This window comes from Lingula anatina, chromosome 5 (genome assembly GCF_051362555.1).
Source record: "Lingula anatina isolate TDL-2025a chromosome 5, LinAna3.0, whole genome shotgun sequence".
Taxonomy (NCBI): Eukaryota; Metazoa; Brachiopoda; class Lingulata; order Lingulida; family Lingulidae; genus Lingula; species Lingula anatina.
In genome coordinates this window covers 7,185,366-7,206,646 of record NC_141771.1, presented here as the reverse complement: position 1 = coordinate 7,206,646, position 21,281 = coordinate 7,185,366, and the positions used below count along the sequence as shown (strand labels likewise).

At 36.3% G+C, this 21,281-nt stretch overlaps 3 protein-coding genes across 3 annotated transcripts in view; 2 read left to right on the top strand and 1 right to left on the bottom strand.

Moving 5' to 3' along the window:
* The first annotated feature begins 562 nt into the window (after positions 1 to 562).
* Positions 563 to 5,141, top strand: LOC106175095 (cytochrome P450 2C3-like). Its single transcript, XM_087013272.1, has 3 exons — positions 563 to 822; positions 3,650 to 4,581; positions 5,022 to 5,141. The coding sequence occupies exons 1-3, from the start codon at positions 654 to 656 to the stop codon at positions 5,139 to 5,141; spliced, it is 1,221 nt and encodes a 406-aa protein (XP_086869398.1). The 5' UTR covers positions 563 to 653.
* Positions 5,142 to 6,396: 1,255 nt separating this feature from the next.
* LOC106175096 (formimidoyltransferase-cyclodeaminase) lies at positions 6,397 to 16,196 on the bottom strand. Its single transcript, XM_087012855.1, has 15 exons — positions 16,038 to 16,196; positions 15,583 to 15,670; positions 15,152 to 15,247; positions 14,617 to 14,745; positions 14,229 to 14,317; positions 13,545 to 13,724; positions 12,691 to 12,828; positions 12,164 to 12,295; positions 11,839 to 11,900; positions 11,095 to 11,221; positions 10,569 to 10,730; positions 10,224 to 10,267; positions 9,849 to 9,987; positions 9,047 to 9,142; positions 6,397 to 8,453 (listed from the first exon to the last, which is right to left on the bottom strand). The coding sequence occupies exons 1-15, from the start codon at positions 16,089 to 16,091 to the stop codon at positions 8,367 to 8,369; spliced, it is 1,623 nt and encodes a 540-aa protein (XP_086868981.1). The 5' UTR covers positions 16,092 to 16,196; the 3' UTR covers positions 6,397 to 8,366.
* LOC106165629 (zinc finger MYND domain-containing protein 11) overlaps positions 16,169 to 21,281 on the top strand; it is a 20,066-nt gene continuing 14,953 nt past the window's right edge. The window contains exon 1 of the mRNA XM_024075260.2: positions 16,169 to 16,340. The gene's annotated coding sequence lies outside the window, so the exon portion shown is untranslated. The remainder of the gene's footprint in view (positions 16,341 to 21,281) is intronic.

Genomic DNA, 21,281 nt, shown 5'->3' with positions numbered 1-21,281 from the left:
ATGCCCACAGATTGATCCACAAAACACATGTAACACCAAATAATTCGGTCTGAAATCCGAGAACGAAATTTGTGTTCTAAATGTAATCAGCATATCCTGATGATCATGCATGCCTACACATACCGAATCCCAGCTGAACCAGAAAATCACAAACGTTTGTACAACGGGCTCATGACTTCAAACTGGGTCTCCTGACCTCGTGAGGCCGTGCTGCGGGTCACTGGCCGACTGGCGGGTGTGCGTATGTCATCCGTCTACTGATATAAATGGGCAAATACATGTCATGGGTGGTGTTCACCTCAAGAGGCTGTGTCCTTATGGGGTTAAATATCTCTACGTCGTGGAGGCTATAAAAAGAGACCGTTAATTTCACATGCGTGTACCTTGTGCAGGTATATATAGGTGACCATATCATACACTACTGAGCAATTGGTCTTTATACTGACAGTTAACACTTGCCAGTAACTTAAAAAATGTTACTCAATGTAATTCCCTTTGATACATCAAGTATCTCTATGATGCTTGCGACGGCGATGCTTATTCTGTTCCTCCTTCTTTGGTGGCAACGCGACAGTAAAAACCTTCCTCCGGGTCCATGGGGTCTCCCAGTGGTCGGGGTTCTCCCATTTCTTGGGAGAGACCCTCAGTTCACCATGATGCAATGGGCTAAAAGGTATGGCAACGTATTCAGCGTGAGAATGGGGACCAAAACTGCGGTTATACTGAATGGCTATGAAGCTATTCGAGAAGTGTTTCAGAAGAAAGGAGCAGATTGCTCGGGCAGAGCACGTATGTCAACTTTGAGATATCTAGGCGGAAGAGGTGAGTGTATCACGTGAACTGGTCACTAGCTCCCAGCTCATTAAAACATTGTTTTGTAAATTAAACGTAATTCCTTCTATTCCAACTTATTGCGCCGACTGTGTCTTCTCATCATCTACCTCATGAATGCTGTGAATAATGCCAATTAATACCCTTTCTCCTTTTTTTACCCTTCCTCATGCGATCCTTGCATTGAAAAAAACAAGCTTTAGTTGCATATTCGTTTAGCATCAACATGTTAAGGCTGGGTCACACTGCGCTTGCAACCTTTTGGCAACCTCTTTGCAACCTCAGTCGCAAGGAGGTTGCCCTAGGTTTTAAAGTGGTCGCATTAGGTTGCAAACAGGTCGCCTGCGATCGTTGACACACGAAGGCCATTTTTTTGGCACCGACAACCAGTGCGACTGATAATGAAAACGATTGGTAACTGAGAGGTTGCCTATAGGTCTCCTCTTGGTTGCCAGTAGGTCGCTGTAACCAGACTAAAACCAGTCGCATACCACCTGTAACTGCACGGTCGATTGACGGTCTTTAGTCGCTTAGTTGCAAACAGGTTACTAACCGGTTGCAAGCAGTGGGCAGCAGGTCGCAAGGAGGTTGCAGTTGAAACTTCATGGTCGATTAACGGTCTTTAGTCGCTTGGTCTCTAACAGGTTTCTTACAGCTCGCATGCACTCGAAAACATGTCGCGAGAAGGTCGCAAGCAACCGTGATAAAATAAGCGTAGGATGGTGGCCACTAAATATATAAATATATTTTTCATTTATATCATGCCATTAAGGCTTTCTAAATACCTTGACAAAAATCGTTATTTCTCAATTAAAACGTAGATTGTATTTGTTGTCATCCTTTTAAATTTATTTAGAAGGTTTTCATAAGTATTTTTTTTCAATAAAATAAATAAATGTATGAGTCCCTATCAGCCACCATACTTGACTAAAAGTGTTGTAAATAGAAGCCGCTGAGCCCGTGTCTTCAGTACTCAGTATGTCATCCAACAGCGTGGGAAGGGTGGCCAGAATGTATTTTGAGAAAGCAAATGCCCGTGAAGAAAGTTCTTCACAAAGTTCCAACACAGACTCTGCTTCCCACGAAGAGGATCAACCGAAAGATGATGAACGCGGAGGAGACAGGGAGCCTAAATTTACTATTAAAGAGGTAGAAGAATTAGTTGATTTTTTTTAAGGTTTTTCTATAACCAACAATTGAAAGACTTTAAAAACAAATCAAATAAAGTGCCAAAACAATCAATAATGATTATCACAATGTAAACGATAAACTGTTATCTTTTTATCCATTCCTATATCATGGCTAATTTTTGACAACTATTGTTGTCAAATCTACTGGAAACATTTTTAATGACTAAAGCAGCCGGAAATATCTTACTTTTTAATTTGCCAAGTCATAATTTGCCAAGTCACAATGGAAGAAAAATTAAGCAAATAGGCGGGCGCAGAGAAAAAAGTAAATAGCAAAGTTTGATTCATACTTTTTACAATAAATTTAATTGTCAGGCATTTTTATAACAGTAAAACAGTGTCACCAATATAAAGAAGGTCAAATAAATACAAATTAACTTCCTCCCAGTACTTAGAATTCGTACCACAAGGACGGAAACAAATTGATGACGCGCAGGATCCTTCACTATTTAAAGATGTTGTATTGTAAGTGTAACGCTTGGGGCTACAAAGACAAAGGGAAAACCACACAATCGGTCGCAAATCAGTTGCTAAGCAGTCGGCGACCTTTTAGCAACCGGTTGGATACCACAACTAGGCTTTTCGGTCGCCAGGAGGTTTTCGGTGCTGCACCGAAAACCGGTGCGACCGGATAGTAACCCAGCGTTCATTTGGAGACCACTTTGCGAGTTGTTGCAACTTGTCGCCCACCTTTCTGCAACCGGTGACAGTTGCAAGTCGCAAGGAGGTTTTATGTTCAGTGTGACCGTAACTGCACAGGCCTTGCGACCTCAAAGATACCAAGTATTGAAAAAAAAACTATGCATGCCTATTATTACATTAATAAGGCTGAAAAAACATCCAAATATGTGTTTTATTACACCACTGGTTTGATATAAATGCCAATATATAGTACAAATATATTTCTTATTTATTATTGTAAGTTTGACAATATTGGTAGTACAGAAATCGACTGTGACGTTATAACAGAATCTCATAGCAGAATCATACTTTAATATTCAAAATATTAAATCATTTGAAGCTGCTACGGAACGGATCCAATCGTTGTATAATAATGTTTAAAATATTCCCTCTGTTGTCATCCGAGAGGGAAATTTACGAGAAGGTAGCTATCGTCACAACTTATAAAATATATATAGTCTGTGCAACCTTGCTGCTACCAGTTGGCAAGCGATCGCTACAGTCCTGCAACCGGTTTTCAGTCTCCAAGTGGTTGCTGACAGGTTGTTTATCGCTCGCCTAACGGTGTGCGACTGGTAACCTCTGACTTGAAGATTGTCTGTAAGAGGTTGCAGATACCATACTGTAACCTTGTTGCAACCGGTTAGCAACTGCTTGCCGATCAAAATATGCAAATAAGGTCGCAAAGTGATCGCAAGCGACCACCAGATTTTGTGGTTGCAAAGAGGTTGCCAAAAGGTGGCAAGCGCAGTGTGACCCAGCCTTTAACAAATGCAATGAGGTGCAATGAGGGTAAAAATAATCTTTAAAAAATGCGCATTTTCCTTTTTTCTTTAGACAAAATATGTATTATCGAAACAAAATATTGAACTACAGTGATAATGGTGACTTTAACTTGTTTGAAGAAAATTTCATGGCACCTATAATTTGGTTATTTGTTGTGCTAGGTATCTTGTGGAGTGATGCCAGTCAAACACAGAGAACACAAAAAGAATTCGCCATGAAGTATCTGTCAAAGGCCGACATCGAGTTTCACACTCAGAAGGAAATTGATGCTCTCGTACAACATATAAAAGACAAAAACGGTGAGCCTTTTGACTTTAGTTGTCTAATAAGTGCCCTGGCATCAAACATAATAGGTGCCATTTTGTTTGGAAAAAGGCAGGACTATGACGACCCAGATTTCATAGGTTTGATAGACTCCTTCCACAACGCACTCGATCTCAGCGCACAAGCATCCATCGAAAACTGTTTTCCGTTTCTCGGGTTTTTACCGCAATGCAAACGCGGGAGAAACGCATGGAGAACCTTTGCAAATAATTTCAATCGGATGATGGCACACAACAGAACAGGTTACAGGGCAAACGCAACACGTGGTCTTGCTGACGCTTTTCTCCACAAGTCCAATTTGCGAGGTCCGGACTGTCAGTTGCTGTTCAGTGAAGACGACACGGCAACGAACTGTCGAAGCTTATATTTTGCCGGTTCTGAGACAACTTCACTTACAATGACATGGGGAATGTTGTTTTTATTGTCCAACCGAGACGCCATTTCCAAAATCCAAGCAGAAATAGACGAAATGGTTGGACAGGAACGTCGACCTGCTCTTGCCGATAGGCCAAAACTGCCCTTCACCTGTGCAACATTAATGGAGATACAGCGTTGCAATTACATCTCGCCGTTTTCGCTACCTCACAAAGCCACAAATGACGTCACAGCCAATGGACACCTCATACCCAAAGGAACAACCATTTTGGCAAATCACTGGTCCATCTTCATGAACAACGAACTTTGGGGCAACCCACATGCATTCCAACCCGAGAGATTTCTGGACGAATGTGGAAGATTAAAGAAAATCGAGCAGTTTATTCCATTTTCTGTGGGTATGGATGCGTTCTCCTTATTTCAACATTCTGCTTTATATTTGCTTATAAAACTTTTATTTGTATTTTGAAATATAATTTTCATACAGCGTTTTCATGCAGTTAAGTCTACTTCCGTATTTATCGTAAGTGTTGGGGGGTGGGGGGGGGGTGGCGGGTTTAATTTTTAGGCCAGAAATTAATTAATTATCTAGAAAAATGAGAACTGAGCTGTCTTGGTGAGGGTCTGCATCGAGTGACTTTTTAGTTTTATAACTTTGATACAGAACAGCTGTGATACCAAGCTGTCGGGTATTTCGTATTACAGGGGTATATGACATACGTACATGTATACTACAGGGGTACATATAGAGCATGCAGCAAGGCAAGTACTGTAAATATATCAACTTATTTACTAGTGCATGTACATATAGCGGATCGTATTTTGTCTTTCTAGGGCCACGATCCTGCCCAGGAGAAGTGCTTGCGCGGCAAGAGTTGTTTCTCGTCTTTACGGCCTTACTTTAGGGGTTCTCTTTCCGTGTTCCGGATGGAGAAGCGCTTCCAGATCTGGTAGGAGCCCCGGGACCCATGTACTTGGCGCCGTGCGCACGTGTTTGTGCAAAACCATGGCACTAGATCATAAGTTGACCCAAGATTGGTTTAAAAACGTCTGTTACAACCCACTTTGAAAAAATTACGCAATTTGAAAAAAATTTTCAAATCGCGTCAAAAATGGGACAAAGTCAACGCGATGTGAAAAAATATTTCAAATTGCGTTAAAATCGTGGACAGACTCAACGCAATTTGAAAGAAAAATGTAATATTTCAAATTGCGCCAAACAGGCACATTTTAACACACTTTGAAAAATTTTGAGAAAAATGTTAAGATGAGTATCTGCCTATGCCTAATCACCTGACTTTCTATAGGCCTATATATACAATGGCCTATTTGGTAGAAATGTGGTTGCTGGGAAGTTGTAGGCCTATAAATAGCAAACCAGGGGCCCGTTGCTCAAAGCCCTCTAAGGCCCGCTTCTTAACCAAAATTAGAGACCCTTTTTACAAGAAGAAGAAATTAGGTCCCAAAAATGTTTTTTTGGCAAAATGTACTTGTCAAAAAATCAACAACAATAGAACTCCTCATAGAAACGAGCAGTCTGGGGGTCTTCCCCATAATATTCTTGAAAATAAGGAACAATTTATAATAATTTCACTTCATTTTGGCCTATCAAGTTTCATTTTCCCTTTGCATTTTCCGAAATTTCTTCTTGCCTTTTGCAATCGACAGATTCATTCAAGAAAATAAATTGATAATAAGCATGTCAACTGAATTCATAACCTCAGGCAAAATGAAATAATTTATGAATGTATGTTCTTAACGCAGTTTGAAATAATTTTTCAAACTGCGTTGACCCAGTCCACCAATTAAGGCAGTTTGAAATATTTTTTCAAATTGCGTTGAGTCTGTCCACGATTTTAACGCAATTTGAAATATTTTTTCAAATCGCATTGACTTTGTCCCATTTTTGACGCGATTTGAAAATTTTTTTCAAATTGCGAAATTTTTTCAAAGTGGGTTGTAACAAACGTCGCATGGCCCTCAATTACTGTATTGGCATGCATAAATTGACTACATCTTCACCAATGAGGGTACAGTGTACTGGGTAATTATCAAGACAAATGCAATTTGCTATACCCGCTTAGGTAAGAACAGTAAAAACCGAGGAGAGTGCCAGTCTTTTAGGTTAATTGCAAACACGATAAGATCATTTTAAGTCCATTGGATTTTCGACTAGTGGCGTTTTGTGTAAGACAAGCCAAGACTTGAGCAAAAGCAAACGTTTAATCTGTATTCACTTTTCATTATGACTGTGACAGCCTACAAAATCGGCACTGAAATGACTTGAGCGTAGCACTTATTCCTAAACAGACATGGGGAATACTTTGGTGATACTGACGGTCCAGAGGACTTGCACGACAAGAAATTTGCTGGCCCTCTAAATTCTGTGCAGGTCCGAATTATGTTTCAAATTTTTGCAAGTCTATGTTTACATGTGATTTATCATTATGCATTGTATTTTCACATAAAAATCCTTGCTGGTCCTCTGGCATTTCAAGTGGTCAGGACAGTCAGTTTCCCATGTCTGCCTAAATCTTTGGCATTTAAAAGACTCAAAACAATCCAACATAGCAACACTGGATCATGACGGAGAAAAAATGCAACAATTGAAAACAGTAAAAAAAAAACGTATATGTATATGTAAATGCCTCAAATGTAAAAAGGCCATAAGCATAGCATAAAAAAATATATTCACACCATTCGTGCAAAAAGAAAAAAAAACAACATTCATATAAGGAAGGAAAAAGGAAAAAAATTGTAGTCTCAGCTACAACTTACACAAACTCAAAATATTTGAAAGCAAAAGCTGAAAATATTGTCATGTACATTGCTAATACTGATATGGGTAAATATAATGTAAGTGCAGACCTATAAACTATCTTCTCAAGAAAAAACATCTATACAGCCTTTTTAGCAACTCTTGACAATAAAACATAAAAAAAGTCATCCAAATGATGTCACCAAGCTTATAAAATGGTGCTTGACATGCACTACACATCTTGTAGCAAGCAAACAAAACATTCCAATTGTGTTCAGCAAGCCTTAAGACATAACAAATACATGTAGATATGTTTAAATGCTGAAAACTCAAAACATTTTCTCCACCTAGACAACAAATCTCATGATGCTACAAAAATTAATCAAAGCGTTAAAAACGCACTAGTATATCATTGTCAGCTTTGCTGAACATGTGACTTGTGTGTTTTACTGATATGTGTCAACAGGCACATGACTTAGTTTTCTATAGCCATTACACTATGACATGCGATACATATATACATTATAATGCACAGCTATATTGTACCGGTAACAAAGACAGCTTGATATACAAAAAAGAAACATCAAATCTATGAGCACACAATGAATAACACACAATAAATAAATAAATAAATAAATAAATAAATAAATAAATAAATAAAATAAAACAAAAAAAGTCCTCACAGCAAACTCTAAGGATCAAATTCAAAACACTGACACCCTGAGATGCAGAACTCAGTGGTAAATTACTAGTGCCTTTACCCAGTGCTCGCTCTTACAGCATTACCCTGCACCAGGTATGATGATATACCTGGTAACAGGCAAGCTCCCATCAAACTCTGAATCTCAGGGTGGTTCAGATGACAGCATGTGAAATCTAACAAAAAAATGTGAAGGATAAAGCTTTTTTTCATTTCATTATCTTCAAATTACAGACTGAGGAAAAATTCAAAGATGATGAAATTACCAAACTTCTAAGAAAAATGAGCAAATAAAATACAGTGCAATTAAATTCAATTTGCACAAAATGCTCTTCTCAATTTAAAGAAAAAGCGAATAAAAAAGAGCACAACAAATAATACTCACTATGTTTAAACTTCCCCTTTTTATGTATATATTAAACTAACAATGAAAAAATACATTTTCTTGAAAGTCACTTGCTTAAGTTTAAGTCCAATGGAATGTTTCTTTTTTTCTTCTTTTTCTGTTTCCCCAATTTATATGCAGTTACAGGGGTGTCTTCATAATTACCGAAATTATTAGATCTTTCATACAGGTGTAAATGATACTAGTGACATAATGGCATTCCATGTAAAACCAAATGCAATCCAGATTCAAAAACCACACTGAAAACACTTCATGCCCCAAAATGACATCCATGCAAGTACTTGCAGTAGTTTGGTCCAATGTAAGTTCATTATTTTACTCATTTCTGGCATCCAAGATGGCCAACACCTCAGCACAACCTGCTTGAGCCAGCTTCAGTTCCTCATCTGCCTCAGTATTGACCTGAGCAAAATTAGACATCGACATTTTAATTAAAATCAAATAACGACAATCAACAATTCTTATACCATCATTTTTATATAAATCCCTGCTTATAAACCTTTTAAAACCCAGTTCAAATGCTGCTTCAACATCATGGTATGTCTGAGATAATTAACATTTTTGCCAGAAACAAAGCAAATGATAAATAGTAACAAAATATAAGCTCTCAAAACAATCACAAACTACACAATCTCAACAAGACATCATTCACCTTCAACAACACCTTCAATCATACTCGACTCAAATCAACTAAAAAAAAAATAAATAAATAAATAAATAAATATATATATATATACACACACACTTACCATAATCACATCAAAAACCATAAAATCAAACAAAAAACTGAAAATCATAACCCACACAATCACAACCAACACAATCCCATCCAATGAGATCACTTACCTAAAACAATTACACCCAGAAATATAAAACCAAACACAATCACTCTCAATAAAGCCATGTCAAACACATTCACATCCATGACGCTAACAACAAGAACAACACAGAAGTCCTAGCAAATGGTGTCTCCTGTCAAAGGAGAAAGTTACTACCTTGGTTTTCAGCTCCCCATCTTCGACATCTTTGAGATTGGTCATGACATTGTAGTATGCTCCCCATGCACCAGTCTCAAGACTTCTGGCTCCAACCTGAAAAATGTCCATTATAAAATATATATTGTTTCTTTACTTAAAGGCACACTCCACGCAATTTACCTGCCAAAATGGATTTTCTCAGGAAAATAAGCAATTTTCTCTTATAATATAATTACTCACGCATCATTTATTTATCCCTCACTGCACTTGAATTCGACCTTTGATAAAATTTATAAAGGTTAATTTTGTTTAAAATGACTGGCCAGTCATTATAACAGTGACAATTTTCTTATAAGCTCCAATGGAAATATCAACATCAGGTAGGCTCCAGAAAAAAATACCCAAGGGGTTTTATCATTTTTAAGGTGAATGTGAGATATTATAAGAACCTGTGGATGGCAAAAATAAGCTTTTGGGGGATATTCAAACCCATGGAGTGTACCTTTAACTGCACAATGATAACAGGGTTGAATCACCGTGTCCTGTTGGATACATTATTTTAATTCCTGGAATATTATGTACTTTAATTTTAGTATTTCTACACATAACCTCTCTCCTACTCTGTACCTTGAAGATAACATCACACTCAATACAAAACCATCTGTAATGTAAAATGTTCATTATCTTTAACATCTCTGAGATTAATCACGACAAAAATTATTTTCAGACAATAAAAAGAAAAAAAAATTATATGGCAGTCAAGACCCCCAGTCTTGACAACTGTCCCAGTTGAAGTTTTATCTGCCAAAGGCACATTTACCTGCAGATCAGACTTGCAGTTCAGATTCCCAACCTTGGCCAGCTCAGACAAAGTAGGCCACAGTTTATTAATGGCCTTGAGAACTGTCATAGGAACTCTGATTGCCATCATCAATGCCTGTCTCATAGCTGCTGTACGGCTGAAATATCAAATAGTTCGATTATTTTTAGCTTGGCTCCTTCCAGAGGGCAAAATGGACATACAGCCATGCTTCTTGACTTCAGCCAAGTGCTCCAGGCGCATAAGGCCCCACACTTTCAAGCATGTAGCTGTAATATTACTTCTTGTCCCTCACCCCCTAATCTTAATGATAAAAATGGTATTAAGTATTCATCTCAAATTCAAAGGTCTTTTTTATTTTGTGTATTAACTTACATTTCTGCATCCTCCTCAGTGTTGTGAGGCAGTTTGGTGGCTATCTGAAATAAACAGCTTATAGTTCAGAATAACTGAAATGTTGACTTGATGAGAAGCAAAAGTAGAAAAAATACTGAAATAACTTTAGCAAATAAAACTAGAGAGTATTTCTTCTAAATTTGTATTTTTTTTGTTATGTTTTCTTGTCATTTCCTAGAAACAAGAACAATAATAATAATAATAATAATAATAACTAAGTAAAATAAATATTTTTCACTTGACATTTCAAAAGTTTTTACATTTTAAAAAGGTCTATAATTCTAAAAAGAAAGACAAATTTTGAGACATGAGTGAGATATGTACCATATACTGATTGAAGGCCGCAGCATCTGCATCCACAAAGGGCAAGATTTCCTTCATGCCTTGGTACAGGGGAGGGATCAGTTTTCTCATGGTGCTGTCCAGATGTGCAAACTTCTTATTACCATAGGACAGGAAGCCAACCATGGTGCCAAGAGCTGCCCCCTGAGGTTTAAAATATTGCACAGTACAGTGTTTAAAGGAGTTTCTCAAAAACATAAAATTTCAAATAAATTATTTAACCTGAAAACTTGTTAATATCCATGGTGAATTATTTAACCTGAAAACTTGTTAATATCCATGGTGACTATGTTTTATTCATCAAATGAACTGCTCATGAGTAAGTGAATTTAATACTTAAATAAAGAAAAACTACAATTTTTACATGACACTGGGCTAACATGAATTTGGTAAAAACTCTAAATAAAATTACAAAATGGTCATGAGTTTAGCCCAAAATAAAATCAATGGTTAAAAACATGGCATGATGTAAACAAGACATGCAGTACTGATTGGAGTTTCCCCTTACCAGTGAAGCAATGAGAGCAGAGACAGACCCTCCACCAGGACATGCAGACCTGCCCCCTACAGTGTAAACAAACTCACGCAGATCCATGCTCACCAGGGGGCCATCACTTTCTTCTGAGATCATATATCTGGGACAGAAGAAATATTCAATATATAGAGAGAGAGACAGAGAGAGAGAAAGAGAGATTTTTCACAAGTTCTGTTCATCAGACACATAAGAAAACTATATAAGGTGAGATCAGCAATGATTTTTTGTTGAGGGAAATTCATTCTGAAATCACTGTTGGATGTGGCTGTGTTGGTGCTGGAGTAAGAGAGGCTGCTTAGCTAGATGTGTGTGTTGGTATCATTGTGTTAGGTGTGACAAACTGGTGCTGTTGTGTTAGATATGACTCAAATGAATCATGTGACAGTGTTGGTGCAATTGTGTTAGATGTGACAGTGTTATTGTGATTGTGTTAGATTTGATAGTGTTGGTTTAATTGTGTTAGATATATTCACACTAGCTATGAAGGTGGTGCTGACAGGGCACAGAACAAACTATTTCCCACCACTAAGCAAAAGGGATAACAGTTATAATGACCATAATTGAATAGTAACATAAAGAAAGGTTAATTTTGGTGGTTATGACTGTCAGTTTACTTGGCAGAGCAAAAATGCACTGAACTTGTTAGCAAGTGCTTTTGATTGCACAGCAATACACCGGTAGTGGGCATGAAATGATAGTGTACTATGTACAACTCACTCTATAATTCTTTCCTTGGGATTGAAACCACCAAGGGAACTCAAACCTAGACGATTAATGACCTGAAACAAAGGAATTAAAGAAAATGCAAACAAATCTGAAATTAAAATAAAAGTATTTTTGAAAGAAAATAAAATGAAAGAAAATGACTGTAACCATAAGCTCTCATTTCTATTCAAGAAATAAGATGCACAGTATCAAGAGACTTACACCAAACCTGTTCTAAAATCACATTTTGTAAAGAGTTTCAATAAATTATAAAAATCACTGAACAGAATACAGCAAAACAAACTTATAACAATAAATTCTAACAATAAATACACACTAGTCTGATCTTCTGATCCTCCTCCAGCAGAAATAACCCTTCCTTCTCACAGTAATAGTCTGCCGCCTGCAGCATGGCCCTCAGGGGGACCAGACCCACTATCTGAGACCCCACCACTGCTATGTTTAATTCCTAGCAGGGAGATAATTATAATGACAATAATAATAAAAGTAAATGAATAAATAAATAAACAAATAAACAAAATACAAAAAAAAAGAAAATATATAAATGATTTACATCAAAAATAAGACTGAGGTATATATATATATCAAATGAAAATGAAGCAACTGATTAAAAATATGAACTTTTTTCTTTAAATCTTAAATAAAAAAGTACCACATCCTAGTACCTGTATAAGGTCTTATTGAACTTCCCACCACAAAATGCAAATTTAATTTAATAACACCCACTAAAAGTTAAAGCTTGTAACTGCCTCCAATTTTTACACAGTGGGAAGGGGAAGGAGGGGAAGGGGCAAAAGGGGGGGGGGGGGGAGAGGAGGAGACTGGGTTCAATGTTCCCCTTACCTGAGCATCCTTGCAGCTTTCCTCATAAGCTTGGTGTATAGGGGTCACCTCATGGTCAGTCAGGTTCATGGAGATCTGAGCAATATTAGCCTCATCTAGGTACCAACCTATGGCCTGGACCTTGGGTAGACGCCCAGGCTGTAGAAATCAAAATAATTCTAAAATTTCATAGAAGACAGAATCAGGAACACTTATTTGGCATGTTATATCTGGACAATACTGGTCTCCATCTACATGTACAAGTGGACAATAACATATGGCCTTACCTTAAAGATGCATACAAAGTCAATTTTTTGTCACAAAAACCAACCAAATGCCAGCATATAGTTTCAAGTGGTATAACTAAGAGAATTACCAAAAGGCATTGTTTAATTTTACCCAAAAATGATGTTTGAATGGATTTTTCTGCTAGCATTCTATGCTGTATGTCAATGGGGCAGAAAAGTAGGTCACGAAAGTAGGTTAAATTTCCGACCAAAAATTTAAAGAAAGGAGCAGTCTAAAGCTCTTTTATGGCTGATTGAGTGATCTATTCAGTTTATCCCTTGGCATGTCAAATTTATTTGAGTCGTATAAGAAACTAGTAGAAGTGGTTTACATATATTACTGGGTATCCACACTCCACCGATGCTCAGTTCGTATGTACCTTTAAGCAAGACAAACAAACTTCAGAAAGAGAAGATCTCATCAAATCCAATATGAAACAAATTATATGAAATGGCAGAAAGATAGGATTTACTTCAATACCATTTTCAGGTACTCACGTGGAAGCAACACAGATGAAAGAAAGAAAGTCCAACTCCATGATTTTTTTTTTATCCAATAAGTCATAAGTGCATGCCATGAGATACTACCTCATCTTTCCCTCTTCCCTGCTCACGTATATTGAGGGCAATCCTGTGAGCTTGCTCCTTGGTTGCCAACAGGTTCACATTGTATGCAATGAGGAACTTCCTAGCTCCTGTTGCCGTGGCACCCCAGGACGGAATGAACTCAGAAGGGCCAAAGTCAGGGATCCAGTCTGGGGATATGAGCTTATGAAATAAAGGAAATTATATGTTATCTAACATGTTGGGTTTGAATGATGTACTAATAAGAAGAGATACACAACAGTATATATCATAATACTAGAAAAATACTCAGAGACCGGGACACCTGCCAATGCAACTCAATTTTCATTATTAATTAATTTCTACCTTACTGTATCCTGAAAATTTCATCAAAATCTGTCCACAACTAAAAGGCAAACATATGAGCTCCTTGGCAGAGGTGAAATGTCGACAAATATCTAGTACATAAAAACAATGCTCATTAAAAAAAAAAAATAATAAATAAATAAATAAATAATTAAAAAAAGTTATGTGATTACATGCCAAATTTTGAAACACCAAAGTTTAGAGCATATGATTAATCTTTGAATTCATCACAATAATTCTCCTCTTCTTTTTTTTTTTTTTTGACACCTTTTACGCTTCTGATTAGATGCATGTTTATTTGTTTTTGCATTTTTCTTTTTGAAAATCATTATTCCGCAGTACCTTTTCCTCTAATCCTTCGTATTCCCCAGCTCTGATCTGAGGCAATGTCTTTCTGTGCTCCTCTGTTGCAGCCTCATTGTACAGGTAAACTAGAAGATGTTAAATAAATAAATAAATAAATAAATAAATAAATAAATAAATAAATAAAAGAACAAACAAGGTAGTTTCTATTAGTCTAACAATCATTACTGGACAACCATACATACCTTTAACATGAATGCTAAAATTAAAAGAATTAAAATTAAAGTTACCTTGTAACTCGTGAGTAAAATCTTGTCTCATCGACCAGCTTCTCTCTACTATTATTTCAATATAACTGATTTCATTTATTATAAAACATTTATGGTTTGTTTGCATGTTGTCAAAAGTTACCAAAAACAAGTCTCACCAGGTACATTGAGCTCTGCCGCCAGTCTCTCCCCAAATTCCCTGGCACACCCTATGCAGTCATCCATGGAGACTCCTCTCACTGGGATGAAGGGGCAGACATCCAGAGCTCCCATACGTGGGTGTTCACCTGAATTTCCAAGGGAAATGCCGAAGGAAATTACGAAATTGCAATGCCATAAATATTTTATTTCAATAGTTGATAAGGAAAAGACAGTGATAAAGGTTATTATGTAAGTTGCACTTAGTCTAGTCTTATGGTGTCAACTATTATTATTATAGCAATATTATCACCAAATCTGGATAGTCTAAAAATTGAATTAAGATGCAATTTGTAATTTAAAAAACAAAAGCTTTCCACTCTCTTAACTGGTGATAAATGAAAAAAATTAAAAAATAATAAATGATCAGTGTCTGTCATATTGGTTTACTGAGAAAAAATAAATTAACAAGCTCAAACAGAGAAAGAAAAAAGCATCTTTAAAATCATTATTTCAAAATAATTAAAAAAAATAAAGAAAGAAATAAATCCTTACCACTATGTCTCCTCATATCAATCAGTTGATATGCCACTCTAGCAGCATTCAGTGCTCCTTCAATAACAGCATCAGGGCCACCAACAAATGTGTACACTGGAATATTATATCCACATTTTCAATTCTATTCAGCTCTCATTACTCAGCATGCAATGGACAATCTGACCAATTCTACAACTTGCAACCTCTTACTTTTAAATAAATTTAATTAAATTAGTTATTTTAATAATTAATATTCAATGTCTTTAAAAGCATATAGGTGTGTCTACTCTTGATAAATGGTGGATAAATCTTTATCTCTTTTTTTAACAATTTAATAAATACATGTAGATAAATAATTAAATAAAATATACTATAAATATTTATTTCTATTTTGTCCTTTATTTTGCAACAGGCATTAAAATAAAAGACAAAATATTTCATTCCTGTACCAGTGCGATTAGTGGAAGGCCCAGGGTCCACATCCAGTAAACTACAGCCCTCAGTGCTGGCTATGGCATTGGCAATGGCTTCTATCACCTATAGCGTAAGGGAAATTGACACATTTTGATCAGATAAAATATATAGGGGGCATATCATGAACAGTGTAAAAAAAAAATAGAAGTCAATATACCTGCCTTAGTTTGGGTTTAGTTTTATGAATTTTGCATTATTTTTTTTTAATATGAAAATATTGTTTCTGTTTCAAAAATGCACAATTTACATGGTTATTATTTCACCTGGATCATAAACTGGATGCCATAACTGGCGCTTAAAATTGCTGTCCACCTTTTGAGTTTGACAGGTGGTTGGTTGTTTGATATGAGTCATTGGTAAATTGCATTTTCAATGCGGTGAGACGGGAAGCAAACATTGGTTTTACACGGTATTTTCAGCATGTCCTTACCTCTTTTTGCCGTCCCTCCGAGAAATTGGGAACGCACTCTACGATGCGTGCCATGGCAAGCTTATACACCGCTTTTAAAAGTTGCAACTTGCGAACTTCTCCAAAATTTCAGAAAGTCCCGAAGGCGAACTTTCCAACCGCTTGTATACTACGTCACCGTCGTCAGTGTACATTACGCAGAAACGTCATCATTTTGTGTGCTCGTGACGTTTTACGCATGCAGGTTAGCTACATTTGTAAAGTTCATAGTATTGTTCCCATACAGACGATCAAAAACAACATATTTGATTAAAGCTGACGCAGGTGAGTTGAAAATATTATGTACAAATCTCTATAGAATAAAATAATTCTAAATTATTACCAAAGTTCTTCGTAGATTTGTCTATTTTGACTGGATCTCCTGTCGGCATTTAACAATTTCATTGAAGTTTGAACTTGCACTGTTAAGCCAGTGGCTTGCCCAGGTATTAGAGGTGAATTATAATGTTACAACCAGAATGGTAGAGGCAATATCAAAGTATCACATGTGTACTGTCCATATTTATGCTTTCGCATGGGCCAGGTCTGTTAATATTTGTTAAATAAATGTATACATGTAGATAGGGATCCGTTTTAAATATTATATTACTATTCAGTTGTCCCCTGTGTACAGTTTAGTTGTAAAGCTGATTTGGTTTAAATATGAATAATGCCATTAACAAATGGGCTGACTCCTGCCTCTTTGGTGGTTTTCTTATGTCTGTCACTTGTTAGCCACTTTCATTTAGGGACAACCTCAGACTCTTCTTGGTGAGAGTTTCCATACAATTGCATGGTAAAGTATACAATGCATGCATTTTCAATCTAAGTCTCATGCATCTCACATGAAGTAAGGTACCTGCATGTCAACAGTTCCCAATGAGGTCATGTTCAGTAGCATTTAAAGGGTAGATAGCAACACATGGTGTATATTTTAATAACCCCAGCCTCCATGGCTCTAAAAACTGGGTCATGGATGCTGCCAATGATTAGCAACACATTAACCTACTGTACATTAACAACATACTTCAATCACAAGAAAGGAACCTAACAGAGTGGCCTTGGCATCCATGCTTTAACAGTGATATATTGCCACATTTATAAAAACAGGTGACACATGGAGTGAAATTATATTCAAGGCTGACTCAGTCTAGCGTGAGTTTTTGCTTTTTTAATAGCGAAGTAACTGGAAGAAGGAAAAATTGTGAAGTGACTCAATCACCCAATTTCCATAGATTAGATCGACCTAACTCCCTTGGGGTTCACGCTAAATAGCTGTCAGCCGGGCGGACACGAAAGTTAATTACCCCCTTACAGCTTGTAGTAGGCGGGACGGACATTTAAGTCGGATTATCTGAAAGTAATCTAGTGAGACTCCCCGCGGGGATAGATCGGTCTAAAATCTATGGGAATAGAGCCAATGACATATTCATAACCTGTATGTATGCACCTTGTCTTTTTGCCCCCTGTGGCAGTTCAATGATCTGTGACTTGTCATGCTTGTAGTAATGAACACTGTACATGTACTACACAAATGGAAGATCTTGAGAAGAATCTGAAAGAAAAAAGATCTTAAATAAGATTAACAACTTGTAAGTAATTAAGGTCAACAATTGCAACAGTAACAATGATAATAAAATAATTATAAATCAAATGTGTGAAGGAACAAGTTACCCTGAGTGTCAGAGCAACGTAAAAGCTAACTAGCTTAAATATACCTTGTGATGGAGTCGCTTTTACTAGCTCTGACGAACAGCGACAATCTGAGGGCGTTCTTCTTCAAAATTTTGCCTGGGGTGCTTCCATATTTGGAAGTCACACGTCACAGCTGTGTCCGCCCGGATCCATATTTGGAAGTCGTAAGTCTCGTACGTCACAGGTTTGGCCGCCTGGAGCTGCCTTTCCCGCATCGCGCTGAAGTTATCTGGTGCAGACAAGACAAGAAGCAAAGTGCCTGACGAATTTTGAATTGAAAAATATCTTGCAGTCGAAGGTCAGTGCCACAATAGAAGCAACATTCTGCTTTAAAAACTTATTTTGGTGTAGCCATTGCGCAGCCCTTATAGTGGTATCGGGCATACAGTGTAGCTGTCAAATTTGGCACACGGCAAGCACGTGTATTGTGCACGTGTACACCTCAGGACTAAGTGTTCTTTGATAAGCAAAAAATACAAAAACATTGGATATATCTTTTCTGTTCGAAGAATATTATTTATTTTTTCACTTTACATCTTAAATACAGCAAATAAAATTAAATAAAGCAGAATTAAATCTGTTTTACGTTTCATTTTGGTCTGATGACATTCAACTGCAGATTCACTGCGGAGCAGTTCTATTTGATTGACGGAAGTGTAACATGGCCGCTGTTCACTAGAGCTGGTATTGTTGATATGGGTTATATATGAAATCAAGATCGAGTTGGCAATACCGGAATCTAGAACCTAGGGTAGAACAAGTTGGAATATAGTATTACTAAATACGTTTAGGCTCATAGCTTATTTCCTAGAACTACTTTCCATGAAAACAGACTTGCATTCTGCAGACTGTTATAAGTTCAGTAAACATTTGTGTGCTTTTTGTGGATTACTATTTGTTCTTTATGTGGTCACACTATAATGGAAAATTAATAACGGCTTGTTTATAGTTCATAGCATTCAAGATTAAGCTTGATTTTTCTGTAGAAGTCTGTAATTTCAGTGAGAAAAGAGAGACATTTAGTGTTTTATGGCTCTTTTTATCTGATAAATTTTATTAATTGTTTAAAATATTGTGCATACCACATGGTCAGTTTCTAATTTAATGAGAACTTTAAATTTTCCGAGTGTCAACTCAGCTGCATTTTCACATGGAAAGTTCCTAAACTCATACACGTGAGCATGGAAACCATAACAAATGCCAACAAAATATTCCAAGATGAAGTCATTTTCTCTAAGGTATATATAACTTGATCAGAAAGAGATAAAAAAAAAAAAAAAAAAAAAAAAAAGGTACTGTACGTATTAGTATAAATTTTATGGGACAATTCTTGCTGCCAGGGGCACAGCTTTATTGATTAATGAGGCACATTTTTAATGAATTATATTTTCTTGTTTTATATTTTTTTAAAGACATTTCTGAGTCTTGTGATTTCCATAAAACTGAATACTAGTAATTTAGAAAAAGTTCTAATGTAACAGTTGTTCTAGCATGAAGTTCTGTGCTGTTGAAACTTTTGTGCAGATTGCTTATAGTCAGCCTTCTAACACTAAATTCATTTTCATTTTAAAATTGTCCTTTTCTCGTGAATGATATCAAGGGCTTTGTGTGTGCTATACCCTTCTATGTATGACATAGGAACTGAAACTGGCAGAAACCGCATTGTGTTGAAACATGCCATACCTTCGTTGGCAAGGCTGAGGAGGCTATAATTAAGTTGAGATAATTTTGAGTTTATCAGTTCAAGTGGTTCTTTATCAACCTTCATCTGGAGACCCAGAAGAATATGATAATAACTTGCATGGATATTATACAAGGACTGCATAAGGTTGTCTACTTTGTAAATTGTATGCAGAACGTTCAGCTCTGGTTCTGCTGACAAAATTACAGTTATATTTGAACCCACAATTCCCATTTAGCACACATGGTAATTTGGTGATGAAAATATTGATTATGCTGTCAACCAAACTATGTAATTGTGTGGTATAATAGGTGAGAATAATTACTTGTTAAATTTATTTTGTGGAACAGCTATGTTATGTTCGTTCTTTGATCTTTTTTCATCATGCAGGTTTCACAGCATACATTTGATTTATGCTCTGTGCATTTGAGGTATTGTAGAGTTGTAATGTGATCCTCAGTGTCTGTCGGATGTTCATTTTCATGCCAGATTGTTCTTTTCTTTCCCTTGCTTTCAGTTTCAATACATTGATGTTGCAGATGTAGGCCTGTTTTGGTACCAAGAATAGATAAAAATTGAATTACATACTATAATGGCAAGCACTAGTACTTATTTGCTTATTGTCTATTTGCTTTTAAGCTTTAAAATAATGTATTGCCTAGAATGGTAATGGTAAAAAATAATAATAGCTAAAATGTGTTTTTTTTTTTTTTTTTTTTTTTGCATTGACAGTTTTAGTATATATATATATATATATATATATATCTGAGGTTTAAACCTGATTTTCTGAAGGTCATGAATATCTGCATATACTGCAGCAGACCTGAACTTTATATTATTTAACTAAGTAAATATCACTAGTATTCCACAGAATCAGGCAGCTAAAGTGCTGCACACTAGATTTAACATCAAAGCTGCAATAGGCTGCTATGGGCATTCCAATCCAGTGTAGTGTAGTTGTCTAGTGAACATTGCCAATTTGATCTTGCATTTTAAGTGAATACAATTATGAGTATGCCTTGAAAGTTGAAACATAGAAATTCATGCCCCCTTTTTATCTTCTCGTGAGAAAAGAAATGTTTTTTATATTAATCTGTATTTATTTATTTATTTATTTATAATATTTATTTATTTATTTATTTATTTTCCTTGGAAAATCTGGCAGATATACTGATAAAATATTAGGGTGGGTACATTTTAGAACTTCTGCCTTCTATTTCACATTGCTATTGACTAAAGTATCTGTATTCTTGAAGATGCATGGATGATAACAAGCACAATATTATTAGTCTCAGCACATCCTGAAATTGATCTAAAATAAGGTCACACATTGTGGTAAGCAAGGCAGTTTGCACAACACAACTATCATCATGTTAAAATGGGTCATGATCTCAGTATAAAAACTTTTCAGACAGTTTGGTGCCTTTTGTATCAAAACATACAGGGCAATCATTAAAAAAAAAGGAGTTTGATAAGATATGTTTACATGATTGATATATACATATGTCACAGGAGATAGTGTGGAGATGATAACCCATTTTATCTGAAGCAGATGTCAAAACCATGCTGTTCATGCCATTGGCAAAAGGCTTTCACCTTCAACGCAGTGATTCCTCCCCCCCCCCCCCCCCCAATAAAAAAAAAAACATTTCAGTGAATAATGCGGTTTTATCTTGACACAGCCATTGTCACACCTAAATTAACACAATATGCTGCCACAAAGAACATGATAGTATCTCACTTCCAGTCCTTCTAGTCAACTTGCATGTGGTATAATCAGCTATCTCACGTAACACAATTACCTTTCACACCCAACACAGTCATTTGGCATACCTAACACAATCAAGAAC

Coding starts and splice junctions, on each gene's coding strand:
- LOC106175095 (XM_087013272.1), top strand. CDS start 654: ATGATGCAATGGGCTAAAAGGTATGGCAACGTATTCAGCGTGAGAATG. Junction 823..3,649: donor GAGATATCTAGGCGGAAGAG/GTGAGTGTATCA, acceptor TTGTTGTGCTAG/GTATCTTGTGGAGTGATGCC. Junction 4,582..5,021: donor AGCAGTTTATTCCATTTTCT/GTGGGTATGGAT, acceptor TTGTCTTTCTAG/GGCCACGATCCTGCCCAGGA.
- LOC106175096 (XM_087012855.1), bottom strand. CDS start 16,091: ATGGCACGCATCGTAGAGTGCGTTCCCAATTTCTCGGAGGGACGGCAA. Junction 11,901..12,163: donor AGGATCAGAAGATCAGACTA/GTGTGTATTTAT, acceptor CCTTTGTTTCAG/GTCATTAATCGTCTAGGTTT. Junction 11,222..11,838: donor CCCAAGGAAAGAATTATAGA/GTGAGTTGTACA, acceptor CTTCTGTCCCAG/ATATATGATCTCAGAAGAAA.